Source organism: Castanea sativa, chromosome 1 (genome assembly GCF_040712315.1).
Source record: "Castanea sativa cultivar Marrone di Chiusa Pesio chromosome 1, ASM4071231v1".
Classification (NCBI taxonomy): Eukaryota; Viridiplantae; Streptophyta; class Magnoliopsida; order Fagales; family Fagaceae; genus Castanea; species Castanea sativa.
The window spans coordinates 4187308-4214562 of NC_134013.1; the positions used below are offsets into that span (position 1 = coordinate 4187308).

At 33.9% G+C, this 27255-nt stretch overlaps 2 protein-coding genes across 3 annotated transcripts; both read left to right on the forward strand.

Annotated features, from left to right (window-relative positions):
* The first annotated feature begins 8918 nt into the window (after window positions 1–8918).
* Window positions 8919–14435, forward strand: LOC142612053 (putative E3 ubiquitin-protein ligase RHG1A). Of its 2 annotated transcripts, none has more exons than XM_075784187.1 (6): window positions 8919–9184; window positions 11180–13059; window positions 13319–13372; window positions 13466–13564; window positions 13673–13813; window positions 13901–14435. In XM_075784187.1, the coding sequence occupies exons 2-6, from the start codon at window positions 11350–11352 to the stop codon at window positions 14042–14044; spliced, it is 2148 nt and encodes a 715-aa protein (XP_075640302.1). In that variant the 5' UTR covers window positions 8919–9184; window positions 11180–11349; the 3' UTR covers window positions 14045–14435. The 2 variants fall into 2 exon arrangements, with proteins under 2 accessions (XP_075640302.1, XP_075640305.1); XM_075784190.1 differs by having other exon boundaries at window positions 13322–13372.
* Window positions 14436–18754: 4319 nt separating this feature from the next.
* Window positions 18755–23425, forward strand: LOC142616634 (uncharacterized). Its single transcript, XM_075789448.1, has 6 exons — window positions 18755–19227; window positions 19820–19915; window positions 20028–20093; window positions 20206–20271; window positions 22602–22955; window positions 23053–23425. The coding sequence occupies exons 1-6, from the start codon at window positions 18862–18864 to the stop codon at window positions 23131–23133; spliced, it is 1029 nt and encodes a 342-aa protein (XP_075645563.1). The 5' UTR covers window positions 18755–18861; the 3' UTR covers window positions 23134–23425.
* Window positions 23426–27255: the final 3830 nt, after the last annotated feature.

A 27255-nucleotide genomic window follows, 5' to 3' on the forward strand; every position in this document is an offset into this window, starting at 1 on the left:
CGACTAGCAATACTTACTATTTAGTAGTCTGTTTTTAGAAAGTCTTGGGAAATTAGTTTTGTCCATGACAATTCATTGTACCTTTTAGTGTTAGTGTTTTTAATAAAGACATTTTAGGGTTTAAATATTTTCTCCCCTTATTATCGAATTATTAAAAAAAAAGGAATGTCTATCTGTCTAACATTTAATGTGTACACTTCTAGGACTCTTGTGTTCTTCTTCTTTATGTGACATTGAGAAGATTGTTGTAGAGATGTCACTTCTGCTGTTGCGGTTAATGTGATCATAAATCAAATGCTCCCAAAATTTGTCTTGTATTGGGAGATTAAAGTTTATGCTACATGCTTTAAGATGAATGTGATATGCGAAAAACTCATTTTCGTCCCTATATTTTTACGTGATTCTCATTGGGATCCCTAACTTTTTTTTCCACCGCTTTTACTTCCTATCCTACAAAACACGTCTTATTTTTGACCTTGCCGTTATATCAAAAACAGAAATTACACATGTGGCAAACGGCATAAGTTAAAAATATTAAAATAATGTCAACATAAACCACGTGACTTTCCACTTCAGCATCTAAATTTAAAAAAAATTAAAATTAAAAATCAAAACCAAAAATTACATTAATTAATATCTAAATGTGTCTTGAACAAGAATAATAAAAATACAAACCCAGATCTAAGAACACAAAATTATAATCCAAAAATCACAAATCCAGAAACACAAACACAAACCTAGCAACAAATCTTCCTTGTCAACCAAACACAAAAGCAACAAACACAAATCCAGCAATTGATTTTTCTTGTCAACCAAACACAAACCCAAACATCAATAAGAAATGGGTACGAGGAGTTGACTATAATAGATTTCTTAAAACCATCTTCTCTGAAGACCCGATGTCACGACCCAAATCCATGAAACATGAATTTAAATGCATGACTAACTTGCTAACTTTACCTAACTCAATAAAAATAATTTATTTAAACATAGTTCAATAAACCCCAAATAAACAATGCTACTGATAAATCTCTTACAATAACTAAAATCCACAATTTATAATAATCTCCAAAATACTGTGAAGTCTAAAGCAGAAATGCAAAAATAACTAATAATCTTTTCAAAACTCCACAAATTGGAAACAATCTCCACTATATAAAACATGAATTACCAAAACAAGGTAACTAAAATTCTATGAGTCTTCAAGTAATACTGAAGTCGCCTACAACTTCCACACTCTACCTTGCACCTTACCAAGTGATCCAAGGGTTCTATATTCTCAACTACACTTTAATCTGAAAATAGTAATGGATGGGGTGAGCCACACATCTAGTAAGTAATTATACAGAATATACAACAAAATAGAGTCAAGCAAAGCACGAGTATTTTGATTTTTCACAAACTCATTCAATTATATCAAAATAATTATTCCAAAACATATAATAAATCACTTAATACATATATAATCACATCTCACAATCATTAGAAAGCACATGCATAAAATTGATCAGAGCACGGTGTCACATATAAACATCACATATTCTCACATACAATCTTGTGAGCGGATACCAACATCTAACCCCTGCTGGTGAGGGATCAACACTTACTCTCACATACAATCTTGTGAGTGGATTTACACAAATATCTGATCAATTCTAAAAAACACTTATTTTGAGTCACATATCACAAAAGCAAAGTTTATACAAAATATAATAATTTACTTGATATTAACAATTATTCCAAATATAGAGGCATATCAAAGATCACAATATCGAATAGAACATAAATCAAAGAATGCTTGACTCTCTTGGGGAATGAATAGAAACTGAGGAGTCAAATAAATATTTTTACAATTGTCGAGGAAGTCTGAAAATTCAATTTGTTAAAAGAAACATTTTAAATACCATTTGGAGAAAAGGAATATGACTTTGAAATCACTTGGTTTTAACAAATTTAAAGAACAAGAACATTTTTAGAAAACTTACTTTGAAACTCAATTATTTTATGAAAATAGTTTAGTTTAGAACTCATCTTTTAAATGAGATTCGGACGTTTAAAACGTTATTTAGAATTCAAAGTTTCTCTTTAAAACATTATTTAAAAGTCAAAATTTCTCTTTCAATGGTGTAAAAATGCTTTTTGATAAACTTTTAAAAATGTAAGCTTAACAAAATATAACTTTTGAAAATCTTTAACTTCTAAGAACCTAATGAACAAAACTTGTGCATATTATGCATAATTACTTACAACATTTGAATCACTCTGAAAGTCCAGCTGAAACACCCTCCAAATAGTCTCAAAATACTCTTAATAGGACCTATCATCAATCATGGAAATTACCTAATATTCTCCACAAAATATAAAACTTATCGAATTATACAAACTAACTCACTAGGAAAATACTTTGCTGAATTAATAACACTTTTAACACTAAATTAAAGTTTCTCTAACCAATAATATTCCCTTGCATTAATTGAAACTCATATTGCCATGAGGAAGGCAGTAGCCAAAAATATCATTGACCTAGAATTTAATATAAAACCCCAATGAAAATGTAAGAGCCATATACATGAATAGAGATTTGTAATTCATGGCTTGTTGTAGAGACACATAGTGGGCAACCTAGGATTTAATTATATAACTCTGCTGAACACGTGAAGGCCATCTCCATGAATAATATCTTGATCCATGACTTAATTCATGGATTACACACGGTGGCCCAAAACTAAGATTATATATATATATATATATCCCAACGAAACAACTTAAAGCCATCCTATGATATATGTATATACATCCAAAGAAAACGATAAAGTTGTCCTAATATATATATAACCCCAAACGTTAAAGCCATATTCATATTTAAGATTGAAATTCCTAGATTTTGTTCTAAATGCTAACCGTGGGCAGCCTAGTGAAATCATGTACTGCTAGCAATTTAATCTAATGTATATATCACCTCATGTTAAACCCAAAGTCCTCAAATTCAATGGGTACCCAATATAAATTACAACACTACCATAAACATAAGAGTATAACCATCATATCTTTATTTGAATAACACTAATATATAAACATCTTTCCATTGTAATTGAATTGACATGACTTAATCTTACCACGTTGTCAAAACCATAAATATATACCAAGGTTTATAAAAAGTATAGTAATATTAAGATGGGGTTTTTACCTTGATTTTGTAGTCAAACCTTGTGCCCCTAACAATTTTGCCTCCTTCTTCTATCACGCCACCTTTCTCTCTTCCTCTCAAATTTTCTTTGGCATCCACCTTTTACTAACAAACCCTTCTAATGAAAACCCTAATTTATCTTTTCCTCCACCTTATATTTTAATGCATCAGAGATGTGGGCTTGGTGGGATAGTAGGTTGGAGTTTAAAACCCACTTAAGCTTATCTCTTTAGTCTCCAATAAGCCCATAAAACATCTTCCTCTTTTTTTTTTCTTTTTTTTTTTTAATTGCCGCACCAAATTGTATGCACTAAAACTTTAATTTTCTCACCTATTTGTAGCACCACAAAATTGTCTACTCCTATCTTATGGTGCACACACATATAGTACCTGAACTATATATTAAAAAAATGACAAGATATGGTGATAATCATAAAAACAAAATTGGGGTATTACACCCGAACTAACCCTAAAATGACAACGCTCTCGAACTAAACCCGGACCCAAACCCAAACCCGGATCCGGACTCGGACTCGGACTCCATCGCGATTTGGAGTTTCGACGGATTGATCAATACGATCGCATCGAAATCGGAGTCGGTGATCCAGACCTACTGGCGCGATATAGAGAATTCGGGTTCAGGTTGAAGAAAGAAACGTCGGTGATCCGAGAAGTCACGTCGCGCGCCATCATGGATTTCCCGGCTTCGCTTGACGCCGGGGCTTCCATCCCTCAGGAATTGCTCGAGTCGGTTGGTCAAGCCATTGACGATATCGGCTCTTCCGTATGGAAATTGACGACGAAGATCATCACTCACGGCGTGGACAAGCTCTTCGTAGCCGCCGCCGCCGGCTTTGATTCTGATCCCAATAACGGTAGGTGATTGAATAGTAGTAGTTAGGTTTGGATTTGGGTTTGTGTTTGGAATTGGGTTTTTTGGGTTTTCTAAAGATGGATTGCAGGTTTTCTTGAAGATGGATTGCTGAGTTTGTGTCTGTATTCTTACTGATGTTTGGGTTTGTGTTTGTTGTTTTTGTGTTTGGTTGATAAGAAAAATCAGTTGCTGGGTTTTTGTTTGTTGCTTTTGTGTTTGATTGACAAGGAAGATCTAATGCTGGGTTTGTGTTTGTATTTCTGAATTTGTGATTTTTGGATTTTAATTTTGTGCTCTTAGATCTGAGTTTGTGTTTTTGTTGTTCTTGTTCAAGATACACTTAGATTTTAATTAATGTAATTTTTTGTTTTTATTTCTTTTTTTAATTTAGATGCTGACGTGGAAAGCCACGTTGTTTATGTTGACATTATTTTAATATTTTTAACTTCTGCTGTTTGTCACATATGCAATTTCCGTTTATGATGTAACGGCAGGGACAAAAACGAGATGCATTTTTTAGGATAAGAAGTAAAAGCGGTAGAAAAAAAAAGTTAAGAACACAAGTGAGATTCACGTAAAAATGTAGAGACGAAAATGAGTTTTTCGCCATATATATATATATATATATATATATATATAAAATCTGACGCTAATGCCTACAATTTTTGACTTGTGATTTGTTTATGTTTGGCTCCTAGAGCCCCTCTTTTCTAGCATTAGGTGCACCTTCAAGGCTAGCATAGCCTTACTAGTTACTATAGGACAAGGAGCATGCTTGGCGTGTCCAAATTTACCCAGGAAAAAAATAAAAAATAAAAGAGACTATTCTTGAATGGTGGTTGATGAAATGTTTGTCTCAAGGCTCTTAACTTTTTCAAATACCGATTGTGTGAACTTATTGTCAATGGAATAAGTTTTTCCCAGATGGGAAATAAGGGAGGCCCCTACGATTAAGTTTCCTGTCCATTTCAATCTTCCCCCTTCTGTTAATTTGGTGGCTTTTGAAGGTACCTTCAAAGCAATGATGTTTTTATTATTTGGTGAATAGATTTGGGCCTCCTTGGCTGCTATGCTTGACCTTCGTAGCACCACGTTTTGGTTCGTCGTGTATGTAATGATAATCCAAAAAGACCACGGGGTTGTTTGGTAAGTTCTGTAATTGCAACTAATGAAGCAATGAATATGATTTTGCGTGGTATGTTGGATGAACTTTTAAAAGCTGACAAGTAGTACTCGTACATTGAATTATTTTTTGAAAATTTTTAGTTCCCAATTATAAAAAGTTGTGATTATTAAATAAACATTTCTATATTTACCGCTTGTCCTGTTTGACTCTATCTGGGTACACTTTCCCTTTGCTTTTCTCTCATGCGTGAAGTAGTGTCTTATTAATGTCCCGGTAGGCTGGTTCCTTTAAAGAAACTAGAAAGTTCAACCTTTTTGCTCTTTTGCAGTAGAGACAGAGTTTTGAGTGTATTTAACTATTTTTGTTTTGATTCCTACCGGAAGTTGTGTTTCACTATACTTAGTGAAAAGTAACGTGGTAAAAGTTTGGCAAAATTTGTGTTTATAGACTTTTTGATAGTCTTGACTCTTTGTAGTTTTTATCATTTATATGTGATTATAATTTTTTTAACATTAAATCTTCTTTGTAACCCTTTCATGTGTATGCTTTAAATAAGTACATATTAGTTGTCATGTGCATGATCATTACCGTAGATGCAACCACCACCTCTCTCATATGCTCACACATCCTAATACAAGTGGGTCACATTTCAATCTCTCCAATGTTGTAGGCCCAATATTGTGATTTCGTTTTGCTATTTGGAGTAAGGACATAATTTTTGAAGTATAAAAATCTTGTAGTTATTATCCCTTTTTATACTAAAACTCGATTGATTTCTTAACCTAATAATATAAAACAATAATTATAAAGGAGACATCATAGGTTAAAACTCTATTATATATATCAAAAAAATAAAAAATAAAATGTTGTGATTCCTAGAGGTGGTTGTGGTTTCTATGAGGCAATCTTGACCCCTCCCAAAGTTTTTATCATTCTGTATGTAATTATAATTCTTTTACCATTAAACCTTCCTTGTCACCCTTTCATGTGTATGGCTTTAAATAAGTACTTACTAGTTGTCATGTGCATGATCATTATCATAGATGCAACCACCACCACCTCTCCAATATGCGCTCACCCCCTATAATACAAGTGGGTCATTTAAATCCCTGCAATTTTGCAGGCCAGGTGAGAAGTCATGAGTTTTGCTCCCTTGGAATCAATTCATTTAATCACTACACCACCCAACTTTAAAAAAAAAAATTAAAAAATTAAAAAAGATATAAGAATAAAAGGCCACCTCATCCCCTTGTATGAGTGGCTCACTCTTTTTTGTCAAGACAGCCCACTACCTTGCTATGTTTACCAATGGTTATAGGTATTTTTCTCTAATACAAGAGTCAAATATGCAAAATTGTTTTCAACTTGGTAAATGATTGATCTTAAATGTATGACAGAGCACCTAAAGGAGTTCATATTTTTTATATGCTGAGCTGTGGCCTTTTCCTTGGGCTAAAACATAGGTTTGTCTAATTTTCTTCCTTGTCAAAAGCAAGAAATAAATTTCTAATATTCTCTTTGGTGGAGCGTGGAGGAATCATCACCCTTATCTTAATGGTACTATAATAGTTAAAAAAAAGTTGTACGCTATGGTTATATAAGCTATCCATATGGGTGAATGGGAGTTCATTTTTGTGGCCTAAAATTAACACATAGAATACAAAGATATATATAACTTGCACAAAGCAACCACCTTGGAAAGGTGAGTGAGAGAGGAGGGAAAAAAGAAAAGAGAGAGGAATACGATCAGAATATAAATGATATAAAAGGCCCACGATTGAGATATGAGCGGAAATGGACGGAAAAGAAAGTTAGGGGGGGGCACAATCTGAGAGGAGAGAGATACCAAATAAGACTTTAGGTCTATCTATTCACACCTCTTTCAAGCAAAGTTATAGTAATGTCAGCCTATTTGTACTACCAACACACACATATACAGAGGAAAACTCCAATCATATAATAAAAACCATGACCACCAAGTCACCAACCATACCCAATTTTTGATAAACCAATCCCTCAATTGCAACCGACAGATATAATTAAGTAACCCATTGGTTTTTCAATTTTGGGTACATTGACTCTTATATGAACCTATTACCCACAAGATTTAGTCTTTGCACCCCATGTGATGGCAACTAAAGTCCCAACCACAAATTTTTTGCACAAGCACCCAGATTTTTGGGTGTTGAAGAGGATCCAAAGGTCATTAAGTAATGGGACCTAAAATAATAACTAAATCCATGCCACATATACCATTTTATACCGGTACTAATTTGTTTTTTTATTTATAGAAATTACATAAAAAGAACCAAAATTTATACCATATTCCAAATTAAGTCAAATGTTCTAAACTTTTTCAATTAAATCCCAAATTTATGAAATCGTTTCAATTTAATTCCATTTTTGTTATTTCTTTATGTTATACTGGATTGTAACCTAAGGCTTTTACCATCTTTGCTAGTTTTTAGTTTTTATGTATAGTTTTTTAAAATCTGAAATTTTTTTCCACTTATTTAAAGTACATTTATATTTTAGTAAATAGTGGTCAGTAAAAAGTTAAACGAGTTAATATCAAACTCAAACTTAGCCGGAAAAAAAAACTAGAAATCATTAATGAAATTTAAAATTTCACCTTGAATTTTTTTTCATAAATCAATTTAGCAATTGTTAAACCGAAAGGAGAGAGAGAGAGAGAAAAGAATTGCTAGGAAATTAAACCGGTTACTTAGATAAAATATAACGTTTTATCAATTATTTTTTCCTTTTTTTTTTTACTCTATTATGGTACATAACAACAAAAATAAATAATAGAGATAGATAAAGACTTAAAAGAGAATCCATTTTATAAATTTTTAAAGGCACAATCAAGGCATGATGTTGGTTATATAACATGGATGGAGATACTCTTCATATGGTTAAGTTTGCTGTGACTCATGATATAATGTTGTTATCTTCGTCTTAATAAAGGTTGTCATCTTCTTATAAATAAATAAAATTCATAAGCTTTTAGGAACTGACCAAAAAGAAAATGTGATCTACCATAAGAAAGGGGATAAAGAATTAGGACATTTTTATAATTTCTATTTTTGTTTTGGATCACAACTAAAACACAGCTAAAATTAACAAGTCTCACAAGAGGGAGTCTTCAAAAAAGGAGGGAGACAGGGAAGGGGGGGCAAAGGCAAAGGAGAGAAAGAGCAGTAAAGGAGGCAGGCAAGCAGGACAGGGCAGTAGGACAGGTGCTTGGCGTGATGGAGAGATGCATACACAGCTTAACATGCCATAACAACAAAGTTTAAACAACCCAACAAAACAATATCATCATCATTCATCAAAACTAACAACAACAAAAAGATAGAGAGAGAAAGATAGAGACTAATTTAGAGAGAGAGAGAAAGAGTGGGGCTTCAACTTTGCATTGGGAGCCGAGTCAAAAAAATTGGTTATTATGCTATTTTTAATTTTAATTTATTATTATGGTTTTCAAATAGAAAGAAAGAAAAAAAAAATCACGAGGAAAGACAGGGGGACCTTAAGCACATTTGGTAAGCAGCCAAATAGTAGTGCATCTTTGCCCCTACCCAGTTGTTTTTTGCCTTTTATTTTATTCAAATATTTATTATTATGACTAGTATTACTCTCTCTTTCTCTCTCTTTTGGGTTATCTTGTAAATTAAATTAAAAAAAAAAGATTATTGTCCTCTTTAATCTCTCACCTTTTTTTTATTTAATTTTTTTTTTCTTCTCCACTTTTTTACACTTCATTTTCTCTATCTCATTACTCAAATCCTCTACCTAAAGGCTCTCTCTCTATCTCTCTTTTTCTCTCATTTGCTTCTTGGGGTTTGGGTTTCTCGCCTCTCTCTTTGGAAAAGTCCAAGCCAGCCGAACAAGAACACAGCTTTTTCTCTCATCTATCTTCTAACTGGGCTAGTTTCTTTGTTTTCTGGCCAAGGTTATTTCATATAGATCAGCCTCTTCTATTTTCATCTCCTGGGTAAGCTTTTTTTTTTTTTTTTTTTTTTGTTTCCTGCAACTTTATTTATTTTATTGATCAGTTGACAAGATCGGATTTTGATTGTCATGTTTTATTTATATGTTATTTTTATTTTCTGGGTTTCTTTTGTAAAGCAAAATTTAGCTGAAAAAAAATATGGGTCTTTATTTTTTGAAGCTTTTAATGCTATTTAACTAGGAGGGGTTCCGTGTTTCAAAGTCTGCTAATTGAGTTTGGGTTTTTATCTGCTATTTGATTTGTAAAATCATTTTTGATGAAGCTGGTTTTGAATAATATTTAGCTTATATTTGACCCCGTCAGTGCTGAACCGATCTAAAAAGTTTTCATTTAAAAAAAAAAATAATAATATTTCTATATGGGATTGATTCAGTGTTTATGTGTTTGCCTTATAGAAAGAAACAAAAAAAAGATAGTAAATTTAAGTTTTCTGGGAATGCTTTTTGGTGTGTCTGTTTTGCCTTTGAAATCATGTAGCTTTGACTTGGTGGTTCTGTAGCATTAGTTTTTGCTTGCCTTGTTGGTGTTTGATTATATGTGATTGTGATTGCTTTGAATTTCTTTGGTGGGGGTTCTATGTAGTATGGATGCTTCGTGTTTATTTACTTTGTAGGCTGAGGTTTGGGTGGTGGAGATTGTGATTTTTACAGGAATGCTTGTATCCCTTGTGTGTCTTAAGGTTATGATGTGTGGTTGGCGTAATTTCGTGTCTCACATTGAGCTTAATTTTCGTCCATATATACAAAATGGTAAAGAATATGTCAATTTGTTATTCATTTACTGTTAGCAGGTCGAAATAGCATATGGGTTGATTTGCTATTGCCTTTGCTTTTGTAACTTTTGCTTTGATTGTCATTGCTATTCATCTACTACCATTGGTGTTCTAGTGGTATTTGTTACCCTTCTATGTTTCATGTAGACATGATATTATGAGCTTACAGTCGTTATCGGTTTTTTGACATATAGAATAGCAACTGATGTTTGGATGATTTTACACCCATTGTGAGTTGAATAGTATGAAACATCAATTATTAATGTTACTTTTGAGTTTGTAGATGGTTTGCCTCCCCTTTTTTTGTCCTGAATCTTGTTTCGTTGCTGAAGCTTCTTGACATCTAACCATCTGAGAAACTTGATAAGGCCATCATTTCTGTGTTCATAATGTAATGTAAGGATTGTACCTGTATTTTTGTTCCTATTGACACTAAATAGAGATAAATAGCTTTTGGGTTCTCAAGTGTCAAGAAACTTCATCAATGCAGCCAAAATTTTCACCTAGTCAAAACGCAAAAGTGAGAACCAATAATTCGTACTTGACTCTGATGCATGTTATATGCCCCAAACTTCCATTGATATATATGGCTTAAAGCAACTAAAGTTTTAGAATATTGTACTTTTATAAAACACATAAGAGTTGAAATGGCAAGCAGTGTATCAAGTAACTAAATGCAGAAAAAATATTTAAGGTTTCATTGAATGGAAATGTTAGCAAATTAACTATGCCATACATAAAACCACAGTGCATGACTACTTAGTAATCACTCTACCAACATCCCACGCTAACCTGTCAAAATATAACTAAATGAAAATGAGATAATTACTTGTTCATAACAACATCATTGATCTAATCTTAATTTCCACCTTGTGTTTAGGTCAAGTTGGCATTTGGACACATTCTAATGCAAATACATAAGTATGATAATTTAACCACCACCACCACCCACCCCACTACCATCAACAGCAGCAGCAAAGGGAGTTAAAGATGGATCTTTTTTTCTTTTTGGGAAGGCGAAAAGAATAAGAAAAACAAGGCATTACTAACAGGCATCAGAATTACCTTGTCATCAGCAACTTCATTTAGTCACCCTAACTTTGAACACCAACATAATGCATACACAATAGACTGTTCTATTGGTAGATTAGTTTGGAGCTCTCTTAACTTTCTAATCCAATGTCTTTGTTGCTTTGTTGTCTCAGGTGTACCAAAAGTGTACTTGACTTACAGTTTCTATTGGAATTTTTTTTCCAGACTTTTATCTTATCTTTATAACGAAGCTGTTGAGGATCCATAGCTGACATAAAATTTCGGGACTAAGGCTCGACTGCTGTTATTGTTGTTGTTTCTAAGGAAGCTGTTATTAGCCCCAATGCAAGGGCAGAGGGGTAGAATTGGTTCCTTGACTGAGACTTTGGAATTTGACCATGGATCTACATCGAGTAATGCTGCTATAGAGCAGCAGATTTGCTGGAATAATATGCGAAATCCTGCAGCAAATCTAATACCAGATTGTATTCTATCACCCGGTGATATGAACATCACATATTTGAATTCTATGAACCATGAACGGCCGATGTCTAGCGGATGGAGCTTAGGTGAACCTAGTTCTGGCAATGCCCAGAGTGAGGTCAGTCATGAAGAGCGGAAAGCAGAACTTGGATGGCCTTCTTCTGGAAGTGGTTGTGCTGGGGCTGGTTCAAGGTTAGAAGAACGTAGCTGTGAACCAACTCATATATTTGAAAATGTCAATATGAACCCACTGTTTTTGCAAAGTTCCAATTCTGATGTGCATACCCAGAATCTCAACCTAAACACAGGTTTTGTGGGTAATGGTGATGATAATAGTCAAGTCTTGGAATGTCCTAATATGCACAAGTCTAGTGGATCAGAAAATCAGTGGATCCCACCTCCTAGTGGTTCTGATAATCATGTACTCCATTCCAGAAGTGGTGGATTTCTAGTGGAACAGAATGATGGCAGACCAGGTTGTTCAATGGAGGGTCGCCGTGTGTCCTGTAAAAGAAAAGCTCTTGATGGAACTGTTGGACAGTCTTCTGTATCTGGAAGTCCTAGCTACTTTCAGAGGGCAGAAAATAGTGCATGGTCTGCTGTTCCTGCTCGTTTTAATGGGAGTAGCAGTTTAGGTGTATCTGCTCCATCAGAACCGGTGAACCCAAGACTCAGGCTAGGTGCAAGAGACATTGCTCCTGACAGCATTCCTGATTTAAGAGTGGCAGGAAGCTCCCAAAGAAATTCCCGTGCAAGGATAACTCCTCCCAATCAACAAGATTCTATTGCCCCTACTTTATTCCCAACAGAGAGTGCTGTTAGGCATTCTAGTATTTCATCTTCCCAGCTGCCACCGAGGCTTCTTCCGGTTGATTATTCTTTGGACTTGAGGTCAGCACCTGCTGCAGATAATATGATTCCTCACAGTCAGCCAGTTTTTATCCATGTTCCTGCATTGCCACGAAATGTTCAAGCATTTAGGTGGAATGGAGGATCTAGCTCAGGAATTGGCAGTTCATCAAGCTCTGTTGTTTCTGGAGACCGAGATGCTGGACCTCGTGAAGAAATGGGCTCAAGAAGCTTGTCAAGAAACCTTTTAGAAAATCCTATGTTTGTGCCTGCTACTGAAGTCAGAAATTTTGTTAGAAATCCAGCAAATAGAAGTTCAGCTGGTGTAAATTTAAGTATTCCAGGAAATATTGCTTCTACTTCTCGGACTGGTGGCCCCAGTTCAGGTGTCCATCCATTGTCTGCTCCTACCCTAGTTCCTCAACAGAATCCTCCACAATTTCCTCGAAGATTGTCTGATTATGTCCGCCGATCATTGTCTTCTTCTGCTGGGTCTGAGTCTGGAGGCAACAGCAGTAATTATTCTCTGTTGCGTTCAGGCCCTCCTGTTTCCTCACAAGAAATGGTTTTTTCATCTGGACCTGGCAGTCAGGGTCATCATCAGTCACACCCAAGGTCAGCATTGTGGATGGAGAGACATGGCGAAGCTGGACTTGGAATCCCCTATTTATTACGAGGTTCAGCTGCTGCCGGTGAAGGAAGTGGCAGGCTTGTATCTGAGGTCTGTTCTAGAGCTCTGGTTTGCTATGATGTTTTCTTTTTAAATTCAAATATGTTGACTCTATTTTTTTGGGGGAGTTTACATAGACTCAACCATATGCATACCTTGATGTCCAGCAAAAATTTCTGTATTCTAAAACTATATTTCATTGGTTTCCCAACATATGATGTCTATGTTACTTTAATACTCATTTGCAATATCCAAGTCATCTTGACAAAAAAGTGACCTTCTAAAGCTTACTTTGTTATTTTGTCTGTAGCAGATTCGCAATGTCTTGGGTCTCATGCGTAGGGGTGAGAACTTGCGATTTGAGGTTAGATTTTGAATTATTTTCTTATCTTGTTTATGATTTAAGAATGGTGGCATATGACTACTTTTCTGACACATGCTTCCACTTTTTTTTCAGGATGTCATGATACTAGACCAGTCAGTGTTTTTTGGGGTGGCGGATATTCATGATCGACATAGGGATATGCGGCTGGATGTTGATAACATGTCTTATGAGGTAAATTTTACAAAAAATTGATCTAGACATTTTGGTTATTATTATTATTTTTTGTTTTTTTTTTTAAAAATCCTTATTCTTGTAATATGGTTTGTATTGGAATTATAGGAGTTATTGGCTCTGGAAGAGCGCATTGGAAATGTTAGCACGGGATTGAGTGAAGAAACAATATTAAATCATTTGAGACAGCGAAAGTATTCTATTGCAATAGGGTCTCCACTTGAGAGAGAACCCTGCTGTGTCTGTCAGGTAAGTGTGACCAACTTGACTCATGTTGGGGGTGTAGGTATTGGTTTTCTTCTCTTTGCCTAAATTATTGTGTATTATGATGTGCAGGAGGAATACAATGATGGAGATAATCTTGGGACACTGGAATGTGGGCATGATTTTCATGCCGACTGTATAAAACAATGGCTGACGCACAAGAATTTGTGCCCCATATGTAAAACAACAGCGCTGGCGAAGAGAGATGACCATTAATTTTCTGGCCATTAAATTCCTCATATTGGAAAGAGGGCTAGCCATGAAATTGCTTTGGTTGTTCAGGGTTAGTGATCCAACACAACACTGCTTATTACTGGCTACACCTTTCTTTCTTGTTCTTCAATGTGAAGCTGGCCATGGCACCATCTCAACCTAGAGCCAGAGCAAAATTTTCAATTTTTAATTCTATTCAAGCCAGCATCTCCTTGTGGAGGCGGTGGATTTGGGACTTGGGAAAGCATAACAAAGTTTTAAACTTTCCATTTATCAACAAATGATTAATTTTCAATGTTTATTAAACATTCAGCTTATTGCCTTTTGGCATTACAGATGTAGATGATTATATCAGATTTTGATTTCTCTTTCAATTAAGAACGATTACCAATCTTGCAGATGTCTGATTTGGATGTCACCATTCTGCAGAGCTTGATTGATGAACAAGCTAACTATTCATTCAAAACTCTCTCCCATCAATACAACACTGGGATATTATTTACTTACACTCCCACCTTAATTGCCTGGAGAATTTGCTATTAGCCAATTCTCACCGAAAATGGTAGCCTATAATCTATATGCCACATTTCGCTTAGTAGGTATTTCTTTTATGGGAGCCATTGGGTTTTGGGAGAGATCTTTCATTATAGAGATGATAGAGAAAAAGAAAGAATTGGTCTGTATGTGGTCTCGTAGCTCACAAGTAGTCTATAGGCGTGTGGTCTATCCCCTATAGACCAGTCAATGTATAAGATAATTCTTCCTTGTCTAGGGTGCTGTTGATGATGCCTTAAGTATAAAACAATTATGCACTACTTGCAACTTCCACAATTTGTTTTAAAAACTGATATAAACAAAGAACTGGAAAAGAGATTGGTAATCGGTTTTTTGGGTTTTTTGGTTTGATCAGGATTGGAAAAGAGATTGGTAATTGGTTTTTTGGTTTGATCAGGATTAGATCGATGATGTAATAATTAATATGAATAAATTAAATATTTTTATGTGAATTTTTATTTTTCATAACTTATAATTTGCTACGTTTGTAATTTTATTTTTATAAATAATAGTCTAATTGTTTAACTTTAACAATTTATTTATTATAAAACAGTAAAACTCAAATGTTATAATAACAAGACAATTCATAAACTTACTAACATTTCACTTCCCAGCCACACAGCTTACATCGGTTTACTCTTTCTTTTTTTTTACCCAAAAATTCTACATGTTACCACTTACTTCCATTACATCAATCAGTACTCTAAAGTCTTATCATATTTAAAGTTTCAACCTTTCAAAGTTCAAACTCTTTTCATTTTTCAGTTTTCTTTCCTTAGCATGGCACAAGCACACGGGGAGATATTCTCTCAGACTCACTCTCTCCCTCGAGTCTTCAATCTTTCTCAAGACAAGTTCTTCTTCAACATCTAATTTCAGGCTCAAAGCATGCACAGATTTTTCATACATTTGATCCAACACATAAGTATATCTTTCATTTTATTTTCACCAACACATCTAAGATTTTCCTCAAATCTCATTTTAGTGCAGATTTAAGAAGTTTGGCAAATTTGGTTCTAGTTTTTTTCCCCTTCAATTACAAGAACCGGTTTAACAGCACCGGTTCCCAGTTTTTCCGGTTGAACCTACGGTTTCCAGTTTTTCTTGCCTTTTCTTCAATTTTCAGTTTTTGATGATAACTATACCAAATTAAGGTTCGGTTCCCAGTTGAACCATCCGGTCCAATATGGTTTTTAAAACCATAGTCTCTTGCATTTATCTCTATAAAGCAACATAACCTTCTCATACTTTTGATGATGACAATCTTCTCTTTTATGATCAAAAGTTGAATTCATTACTCTAATGAGCCCAATGAATTGTAACAGTATCGAAAAATAAAATTATTTACTTTGGAGGCCCACATTGGAAGCCCACTTTCCTGACTGTTTTAAACATTTTGCACCCCTGGTTCTAATGATAAATTTTCAGTTAAAGTCGCATATTACCTAGATTGAGGTAATTGTTTCTCCAACTATATGGAGCTAGTCATGAGGAATTGATTGAAAATCTGAGAGATTGATAATCTTTTTGTGGAAATTTGCTTAGGAGATTCTTCCTGCTAATGCAAATTTGCATATTCAGATTGCCTTGGTGGACTTGTGTACTGAGTTTTGCTGAATCTAATGTCCATGTTTTCTTTGAATGCACCTTCTCTTAGCAAGCCTAAACATGTTCCATTTGGCCCCTCCATTATTTTCCTTCTCAATGGGCCAAGTTGATCCTTAACCTGACACAACCGCCCAATTCGGATGCAGAGCAAGCCATGGACTTCACTCTTTTTGCTGCTATCATCTGTGATCATATTGTGAAAGTGGAAATATATTTGAATTCCAGACCAGCAAGGTAAGTCCTCTAGAACATGCAATAATATCAACAACAAATGGTCCCCTTCAATGGGTAAATTTATCGCATCGAGTAATGTTAGAGACACACCCAAATTCACACTTTGCTTATGTGTCAACTTATGATTGGATTTTAACACTTTCACAAGTCCAGTATATATACTTAAGAAGACTAAAATTTAATCAAGAGGTGACACATAAGCAGAGTGTGGGTTGAGGGCGAGTCCTAGCATTATTATAAGGCATTTATTAGTGAGTCTGGTGTTGTCCTGATAGTTACATGCAGTGATAAAGAAGGAAAATTCACATATATTTGGACTGATATCATTGATCTAAGTGAGGCCTTATGGGTTAAGTAAAGGCTTCTTTATTTGCTAATCAGTTGATCTATATATTTCTAATTCTATCTTGGAAGGTGGTTTGAGAACGTGTTGAAGCCTCTTCGCATTTCACCATGGACGATCACGACTATCATAAAGGATAAAGTTGCTACTAAAAATCTCGTTTTGTGGTTGGTCTGTTTATGTTATTAGTGGCCCATAATCTTGTTTGTTGCTGGGCTTTTGATTATACTAGTAATAGTATGTCTTGTCTTATTCCCATCTCACGTTATGGTCTCGGTCCATTTGGCAAACAATTGAGTTGGTTAAGGGCCCCGTCTCTTTTGTCTTCTTTTATTTGGGTCGTTTAAAACATGTAATTTAATGTCCTTAATAAAAAATAAATCAAAAGGTTCCTTTTATATATTTTTTTAATGCAATATAAAATAAAAATTTTACTATAGCCTAATTTAAGTATATGTACGTGAAACTCATTCTTAGGTAGTTATTTTTGCACATGTTTTTTATTTATTATATCTTGATACGGATGACGTAGTATTATTTGATATAAAATATATTTTTTCTCTGAAAACTTGAACTCTGATCTTTGCACCTCACAGTCCACAAACACTTAAGGCACATTTGATAGACTGTAACAATAATTACATAGAAATATAAATATATATTACAAAGAATACAAGATATTGTAATGTACATACTCTTATTAGAGCATTTTTATCAAGAATGCTATAAAATATAGAATTTAACATTTCAAAAAATTACTTTATTTATTTATACACATAATATCAAAGGTTCTCTTATTTGACAATTTCATTTAAATATTCTTTTTTAACGTTTTTTTTATTCTTTCTTTTATGTTTTTAATTAACTACCATGTACCCCTTAGTTATAAAGTTTTGTTTTTTTTTTTCCCTTCAACAACCAACTGCCCCCCAAATACTTGCAGCGGCCTCAAAACCTTCTGGCACCTTCTTGATTAAATCAATTGCACTATCAAGTTGTCCTGCTCGACCCACCATGTCAACCATGCAGAAGTAATGCTCCACTCCAGGCTCAACCCTGTGATCTTTAATAATTGAATTGAGAAAACCAAGACCCTCTTTAATTAACCCACAATGACTAGAAGCAGATAACACCGAAATAGCTGTCATGGCTCCACTCCATGTTTCACTAAACAAATAATTTCTTGCTACAGTCAGCTGCTATCTCTATAGTAAGGTCTCAAAATTAATAGCATCTAATACCTTCAATGTAATGTATTTTTTTAGAGAAGTGCTACGTTCATAATATTTTTACAATATTTTTATAACAAATCATAGGTGGTTAGTTGTTATTAGTTCAAATTTGAACCTAACACTAAGATTACTTTTTTGCCCCAACAATAACAACCAGTAACATCTTGCTATTTAAAATTTGTTATAAAAATATTGTAAAAATATTATGAACATATCATTTCTCATTTTTTTTAAATTAGACGTTAAAAAATAACATTTATAACATTTGACACATAATGCACTTATTATTAAAGTGTGCAAGAAAAGTGCCGGCGGTGGTGGTGAAATGAAAAGGTGCTAACCGAAGCATATGCGAACACGTCACTGAAATCAGACCTCGGGATTTGTAGTTTAATAAATGAAATCTACGTTGCAATAGCAGGCTAAGATGATGTTTGGTTGGATAAGACGGTGAATGACATGATACCTTTGACTTTTGTCACCTTCCTTAAAATTGCAAAAAGACAATTTAGTAATCATCAAAATTATTACTAGTAATAGTAAAAAAAAATTTTAAAATAAAAATAAAAACAAAAACATTTTTCTAGAAGGACGATTAGGCGGGAGAGTAATCAAACATGGGTTAGCAAAAAGCCAATGCTTTTTAGCTTTGAGACACTGTGACTGTGAGTGACGTTGTTTCCGTTATAAAAAATTCAAAAAAAATTCAAAAAAAAAAAAAACATCCTTAATCTTAAACCTTCTTAAACTTAAGCCCACTTTTTATTACTCCAAAGTTTCAAAACAACACGTAAAATTGAGAAAAGAGAAAGTGTGATTCTTCTTCTTCTTCTTCTTCTTCTTCTTCCATGGCGGATCTGTACGGAACAAAAGTTACATCTTCTTCGGTTGCTCCGGAATCCGAAGATATATCTACTTTTCTTAACCAGTTCTTGCACCACAATTCTTCTTCTTCTGCTTCTTCTTCTTCTTGCATGGCTTATAAATCAAAATACATGTATTCACAGCCATCGCATGCACAATCAATGTTTTTGAGAGCTGCAGGATCGGAGAATCGGTCCGAGTCGGAGTGCCGAGTAGTTAGAGATGGAAACTCGGGTGTCGCTATTGAATCTTCGTACGGTCTCGTTTTCTCAGATCCTGGTGCTGACATGAAAGAGAGTAACGAGAACACGACGGAGAATAATCTCGGCGACTTCAGTTGCGACAGCGAGGTACTTTTGAAACTTTCAATTCTTTCTTTTTTTCCCGAATTCTGTTTGGTTGCTGAGAAAATTGGCGGAGAAAGAAACAGAAATTGAAATTTTTTTTTTTTGAAGGGTAAAGTAGTAATTAGATTCCTCTGGCTCCAACAAGTAGTAAACATTTCAATATGTAGCTTTTGTGTGCTAACTATTAATTGAGAAAATTAGTTTGTCTTTGTACATATACACGAATAGTTGAGATTGTGCACATTAAAATGGTTAAAATTACTACTTTTTTTTTTCTTCAATAATTCAATAGTTACAATAATGGAAGACTGGGGATTTGAATCATGTACGTCTTGTTTGAAGTACCATCAGTGCCAATTGAGCTGCAAACTCTTAGCATAAACAGTTAAAATTATGAAATGATTGGTTGGGATCATTGAATTTCAAATCCAAAAAAATGTCATTAAGGTACCATAGAATTATTCAAAATGTCAATGTGGGGTCTCCCATTTTAAAGCAAAACTACCAAATAGACAAACTTTCTAAATTTTGTTTGTTTTTCTTGTTTAATGTGGAAAATTTTGAGTTAGCGGATTTTTGTTGTTTGACTTGGAAGGGTCCCGAGGGGTCAGAGGTGCCAGAAAAACCAGTCCCACCTCGTTCTTCATCAAAGAGGAGCAGAGCTGCAGAGGTTCATAATTTGTCAGAAAAGGTTGCCTCTCAATGCTACAATCTTTTGTGTGTATGGGTGTGCTTGTGTTTATTTTAGAAATAGTGAATTATGATTTTTGAGTTGTGTTGATTTGGTTGATTGGCGTGGGCAGAGGAGGAGGAGTAGGATCAATGAGAAAATGAAAGCTTTACAGAATCTAATTCCAAATTCTAACAAGGTACACTTTACTCTTTTTCTTTCATTCTTTACCCCTGAATTTGAACTTGATCTTTGAAATGATTGCTTTGATGATTACTTCTCTTTTGTTGATTTTTACTTTTTCTGGATAGACTGATAAGGCTTCTATGCTAGATGAAGTGATCGAATATTTGAAGCAGCTTCAGCTTCAAGTTCAGGTGAGTTTTCTCTTTAAGTCAGTGCTGTTTTGGGTCTATGTTTATGTACTTGCAGCTGACCAGACATGTAATTCAGCCTGATAGGTAAAGAGTAATGCTAATGATACTATAAATTTACTACATAAGCTTTACAACCAAATTTACCACATAAATTTTATAGACTTATGTGTCACTTGTAAAAAAAAAAAATTCAAAAATTTATTTATTTATTTATTTTTATACATGATAGAAATTCTACTCTAACTTAATCTAAATGTATATGTGTGTGAGTCTCCCTTCTGGAGACTTGAACCCTAATTCTTGCCCCTCATACCCCACAGACACTTATAATTGTGGAGTAATTATCGCATAAAGGGTATGCGGTGGTAGCATTTATTTTTAATGTTGTTGAAGTGGACATCAATCACATTTATTGTTACGTCAATTTGTAAGCCTTTTGCAATCAAATTAGTAAAAACGTTGCAGCTTAATGGCTAAATACATGCGTCTCGTAGTCACATGACCATTTAATAGTCATATGATATGATTCACTCAATAGCCCTACTTGTTAAGGCTCTTTCTCTCTCAAAACAGGAGAAGATGGTCTATTAGGGACAAAACTTATTTTAAAAACAGAAGGAAAGAAAAGAAGACAGGCAAAATGAATTTTTTTTTGGAATGATAAGATGATGCGTGTTAGAGTTTAAATATATGATTTCTAAACAACTTAACTCTTTGGAACAACTGGTAATTTATCAATACGAAATAAGAAGGAAACTTTGATGCCTCAATTAAGATCTTTTTTAAAACAAAATAAGTAGCAGATAGATGCGGATTAAATTACACCAACAAGAGAAATTGATCATGGATGGATCTGTAACAAAAATGAACAATTGAAAGTAAAAACCAAGCTAAAAATAAAAGAAAAAAAATTAAGTAGACTGTTTACAATTACCAAAATAAAATTATAGTGTAGATAACCAGAATCAAATCATCACTCATGTCTACACAAAACTTTCCATGTTGATCATCTGAAAAGAAAAGAGAAAAAATTAAGGCACTTTAAAAGTAGCCATTTTGTATTAGAAAACATCCATTGAAACCTTTCTCAAGAACAGGAGATGCTTGCCCTGTCCTAACAGCTTAGCTATTAGCAAGGAGATGTTCACCAGGAAAACATATCATATATGATATACTAAAATATCTGTATAAATGTCATATAGGGTTATTGAGAAATAGCCTCTTTACTATGTCGTGAATTTTATTTGTGTTTCAACCTTTAGAGACGCAAGTAAAAAAAAATAAAAAATAAAAAGAGAGAAAAGCTTGAATATTTGGGAGCATGGCATGATAAAAGGGTATGTGGCTATGTGCAACTCCAATTAGAAGAAAAAGAAAAAAAAAGAAAAAAGAGAGAGGTAAGTTGGGGTGAAGTTTAGTTGATACTACATAACTTGAACTTGGTATCACTAGTATTCTATAGCAAGAAGAAAGAACTTTATCAACACTGTGAGTTGTAACCATGTTAAGACCACAAATTGCATTCCCATTGAAGATTGTACCTTATTTTCTTTTTGGATTACTATTACTTTGTTATTCAAATACTACCAAGGAATGGTACAAATGATTGAGAAAAGAGTTTGGGGAACAACACAATTTAACGTTTAAATCATTTTGTAATGTGATTAAGCTTTTATTTTTGGACTGAAAATTTGACACTCAGTTTCTTTCCATGTATTACTTGGCCGGTTAACTTTATGATCACTCTGATCAAAGGTATATATAAGCCAAATTTTCTGAAAACAGTTGAAGCATGGTTTTAAAATCACCACGTTATATCTCTTCCTGAGTGGTATCTCACTGACAGCTCGGTGCCTCTTTATATGATTGGGACTGGGTCATTTTCAATTGGAATCACCATTCACAGATCATGCTATTATTAGGCTTCTTTTTTTTCTTTTTAGCTTATATCTACTATATTCTGCTTATCCACAGTAATTTCTTTGAACTTTGTAGAAGTTTTCCCCGTGTTCCTGCGAGCAAAGCACTATATCCAAAGGGGTTGACATTGTTATCTAGCTAAATTCCTAGATTTTACTGCTAGTTACTACTGACAAGCTGCAGTTGACTACTCTAAATTTTGCTCACTATTCAGCCTGATTTATTATTTTGTGTAACATGTTACACATAATACTAACTCATTCAGCTTTTATTGGAACTATACAATGCCTTTTCACTCTTTGACCTTCCTTTATCCTTGTTTTACCAAATAGAAAATGCAGAAAAATTGGAAACTGTAATAATTTTATAGCGATCCTCAATACACTTCTTCATTGTGATTGGTCTTACAGATGTTATCAATGAGAAATGGATTGAGTTTGCACCCAATGTGCTTACCAGGAGTACTGCAGCCAATTCAGTTGCCTCAGCCAGGAATGAGCTTTGACGAGAGAAATGGATGTCTGAATTCGAGCAGAGGCATGGGGACATTTTTTGGGAACGAGGAAAGCTTGAGGCAATCTGCTTCTAATCGTCCCAACCAATACACTCTCTCCAATCAGCCATTTGTCATACCTACAGCAACAAACCTCACCATTTCAGAAACCTCAATTGGTTCAATCAACCCGTTGGTACTTCAATCCAATCAATCGATTGATGAACCAGCTCAGGCACTCTATCATACCTTAAATCTTCCATCTTCCCAGGTAACTCTAGTATGAACATGTAACTAAGTTATCTGAATTTTGGTATTAATTCTGTCTTTCTTTTTATATTATTTCCTTCCTTTTTGGAAATTTGAAGGAAATCAGAACTGATGGCACACTTCAGCTACAATCAGATACCAGCCACACTAGAAAGATCTCTTTGTTAGATGTGCCTTAGCCAAGACTCTTAAGATATGCCCTCCACCTTAAACATTTTCTTTTGGCAAATACCAAAGAAACTGCATATGATACTGAACATGGCTGACACTCGTGGGTTACTTTACAAGTTGTAACAACACAATTGTGGGATCAAAACTGTTGATACCCCTTGTGTAAGATTTTTTCATCTTTTTTGTTTTTTGGTGCTTATTGTTACATAAAGGCTTCACATTTTTCTTTTTTAAGTTTTATCATGGATGGACTGACATTGCTAGCCTATGTTTAAAAAAAAATTATGTGTTAGAATATTCAGTAAATGAAATGGAGGCACGGTAAACTGTTAACACAGTATCAGCTTGGTTTTGATAGTTTTGGATTTTCTGTTTCCATTTTTTTTTAACATCAGGGTATTGCTTGTCCTGGAGTTAATAGAACAAAACTACTTATATTTATTCCTAACTTGTTTTTTACAACAACAGATTGTTTCGATTCTTTAGAATGACTGAATGGCAAAATATTTTCTGGATTGTGACTTTCTTAGGGCAAAGTTGGGTCATAAACCTTCGTACTTGTAGAGGAGTATCATGGCAGGTTGGCAGCTCAACCAACTGTTTTTCTTCTTCTTCTTTTTTGCATATATTATATATATTTATGAATATATTCATGCTATTATTTCAGAAAAGCTATACATGTGACCTTTTTTATGAGAATCATATATGTGGCTGCTTAAAAGTATACTTCAGCCACAATTATCATTAAAAATAAATCTGGATTATATCTTGCAATCAACCTCCAGAGTTTTTATACTTTGAGTAAGACCTCATTGTTTTGATCATATGAATTTCAATATTTAAAATTTCCAAAGGATCAATGACTATCAATATCTTCTGCACCATTATGACAATGTCCTTAACACTCTAATTACTCTTGAAACTTGCTAGATTGCCTAGGAGACGTTTTTCTAAAAACACGTGTGATGTACATGTGTAGTTATTGCAAAAGCCACACTATTCATTGTGTAACTGTAACCATGCTCCTAAAGGACAGCAATATGTTCTCAAGATGGGTTTTCTACCCCTTTAAAAATAATCATTGTGCTTCCCCACTCTCTCTTACTCCACAAATTGGTTGGCGTTGTCCAATATTTGACTTTTTTGTTAAGTGAAGTCACAATTTCGAACTTTGAAATCATTGTGTTTTTCTTTAATTTTAGTATGTGTGTGATAATCTATATGAAATAAACAATACTCTTTTACTCAAACCAATCACTTTCCCAGTTAAATTATTGTGAAGATTTCAAATTCAAGGTCTATTTTCCAATTTATCACTCAACTTGATCTTACACGATAAACTTGGAAAAATACAAGGTTAATATTAATTAGGAGCTTTACAAACCCAACTTGAATTCAATGAAATCGTCCAAACAAATTATTGAGAGAAAACCCATACAACTTTGAGACACTTTTTTCAATCGGTTTCAATAACCATAGTAGAAGGAAGAAGTAGAAGAAATCGCACCCAAAACCTTCTCTCTCTCTCTCTCTCTCTCTCTCTCGTTTTCTTAGTCTTTATGTATACATCTAGTGCGCAGTAGGCTTGAGAATATGGGCCATAAGTAAGTAAAAGAAGTCTTATAGGCCATACCATCAAGGCCCAACCAGGCACACCATAATTTAACTATGGTCTATTAGCGAACAACATATATACGACCAATTAGGGCATTGATGATGGTATATCTATAGAGCCTATGTTTGGTTGGGTGAAAAGGAGATGATGGAAAATTGTGTAAAAAAGGGAGAGGAAAATATAATTTTCTATCGTTTTGTAAGAGTGAAAATTGAGAAGAAAAAAACTGAGATAATGGGGTGGATGTAGTTTTTCACTCGGGTCCGACATTTTTTTTTCTTCCAAATTTGGTAAAAAATAAGAGATAACCACAATTTTTTTCTTCTAAATTTGGTAGAAAATAGGAGGTAAAAATGGTAATGAGGAGGAAAGCACAAAGTTGCCTTTACTTTTCCATCCTTTTACTTTTAATAATAAGGACATAATAATAATTTTACTTTTTATCTTTCTACTTTTCTATCCTCTTTATCAAACACATAGGGTAAAAATCACAAATATGCTAAGAGCGTTGGCATTTTTTGGTGTTTTTAATAAAGAAGTCCAAGTTTCAAATTTCTCTACCCAACCATGATTTATTATTATTATTATTATTATTATTTAAAAAAATACACATTTTTTATCCTCCTATATTCAGATCCTCCCAACCAAACAAAGCCTTAGAGATTTATTTGCTTCAAATTCTAAAAGCCAGTCTATTTTTTTTAGTATAAGCTTTTGTGGAAAGGGAGTTGGAATCTCTAAGGAATAAGGACCAAAACTACCAAATGCCAAGATATTGTAACCCCCTCAAGAAGAAAAATTATCTTATAAGACGGTTTTTTGAGACATTTCTCTCACATCATGCGTAAATCTCACACATATAGATCTCACATATTGTGAGAGGAACATCTCATGAGATATCATCTTTCTCAAAAGGATAAGAGACTAATTGAATCATATCTCTCTCATGAAGTTTAGAAGGCACTTAATTAGTCTAGGAGACTCTCGAACCATTTTGATAAGGGCACACATTGGCCAATGATTCTTTTAGCAGCAAGTGTTAGTTACAAATACTGATGATATGTTCATGCAACACATAAGAACAATAGGTCAAACTTTAGATTCTTTAGAAAGTTTGAATAGCAAAACAAAATAGGACTGGAAAAGTTTTAGAAACTGAAACTACTTTTCATGTTTTAGAGTGATCAGAAAGAGTAAATGGTGAGGCTAGTAAGTACCTTGGGGACTAAGTAAGTCTCTCTTTTAAATGAACTGGAAACATTATGGTTTGATATGGCCGAGCATTTCAGTGGGACTCAGATTACTTTTGATGTGTGATATATAACAGCCATATCATGGCTTGTGCTATTCTGTAGTTGACGCGTTTATGTTTCTTGGTTGAAATTGGAAGCTGACCTTTTCTATCACACAACTTTACCTAAATTCACACAAACACCACTTTGAATTGAAGAAAACTAATTAATAAATTCAATTTGATATATTGAGATTGAGTGTAATAACAAATATCGAGGGATATTGCATCATTCAATAGGTTTTTTTAATGACTAAGATTGAAAGTAAAAAATGTTACATTTTTTCTAATCTATTTTTTACTTTGTAAGAACGCTAGTTATTGCATTGGATCTAAATTTATTTTGAGGCTTGATCCCTAAGAATATGGTCATTATCATAATAAATGAGTAAAACCAAGGTCTTTATTTTTATTTTTTCCTTATGAGAATCAAGTAAAAGGGAATATTGCCATGACCTCACCCGAGGGTTTTGTTATTACACTCAGTTCCTCTTTAGTTTAGAATAAAACACTCACCTTCCCTACAATACTAATTATTTACACTAATCTCCCTTGAATGACTGAATAAAGGTTTCAACAATCCCAAAAAAAAACCTCAATTTACTATTAAAAGGGAGCGTAGATGACAGTTTAAATCAAGAGTGAAAAAGTTATTCAAGATTATTAATAATTTTCTTTCCTGTTTTTTTTTTTAGAGAGTTTCAACTTATGGCGTCTACTCCTGATGATAACTCTTTATCATCAGATCAAGACACCAATTAGTTTTGGGTATAGGAGGGGATTGAACCCCAGATCTTTTATACAACCATCAGAGATTTTACAAGTTGAGCTAACTGGAACCTACAATTTTCTTTCTTATTCATTTAGGAGAGGTTAGGAGTACAAATTGCCTATTTCATTTTTGGTGTTCCATTTTATACCCTACTAATCACAATTTGACATGTATTCATTTTACATTCAAGAAAAAAAAAAAACAAAATTAAAAATAAAAAAACCAGACATATGACACACTATAATGAATAGAGTATAAAATAAAACATAGAAAAGTAAGATAAAAGATTCCTATTCTTTACATTTTAAGAAAGACAAGTGTTTTATTTTAAACTAGACGGAATGGAGTGTAATAACAGAAAATTGGAGGGGAGGTCAGCACAATTTTATGTAAAAACTAAGAAGATGATGTGCAAAGAGCCAAGGACCCCGGCTTGAGAAATCTTTTCCGAT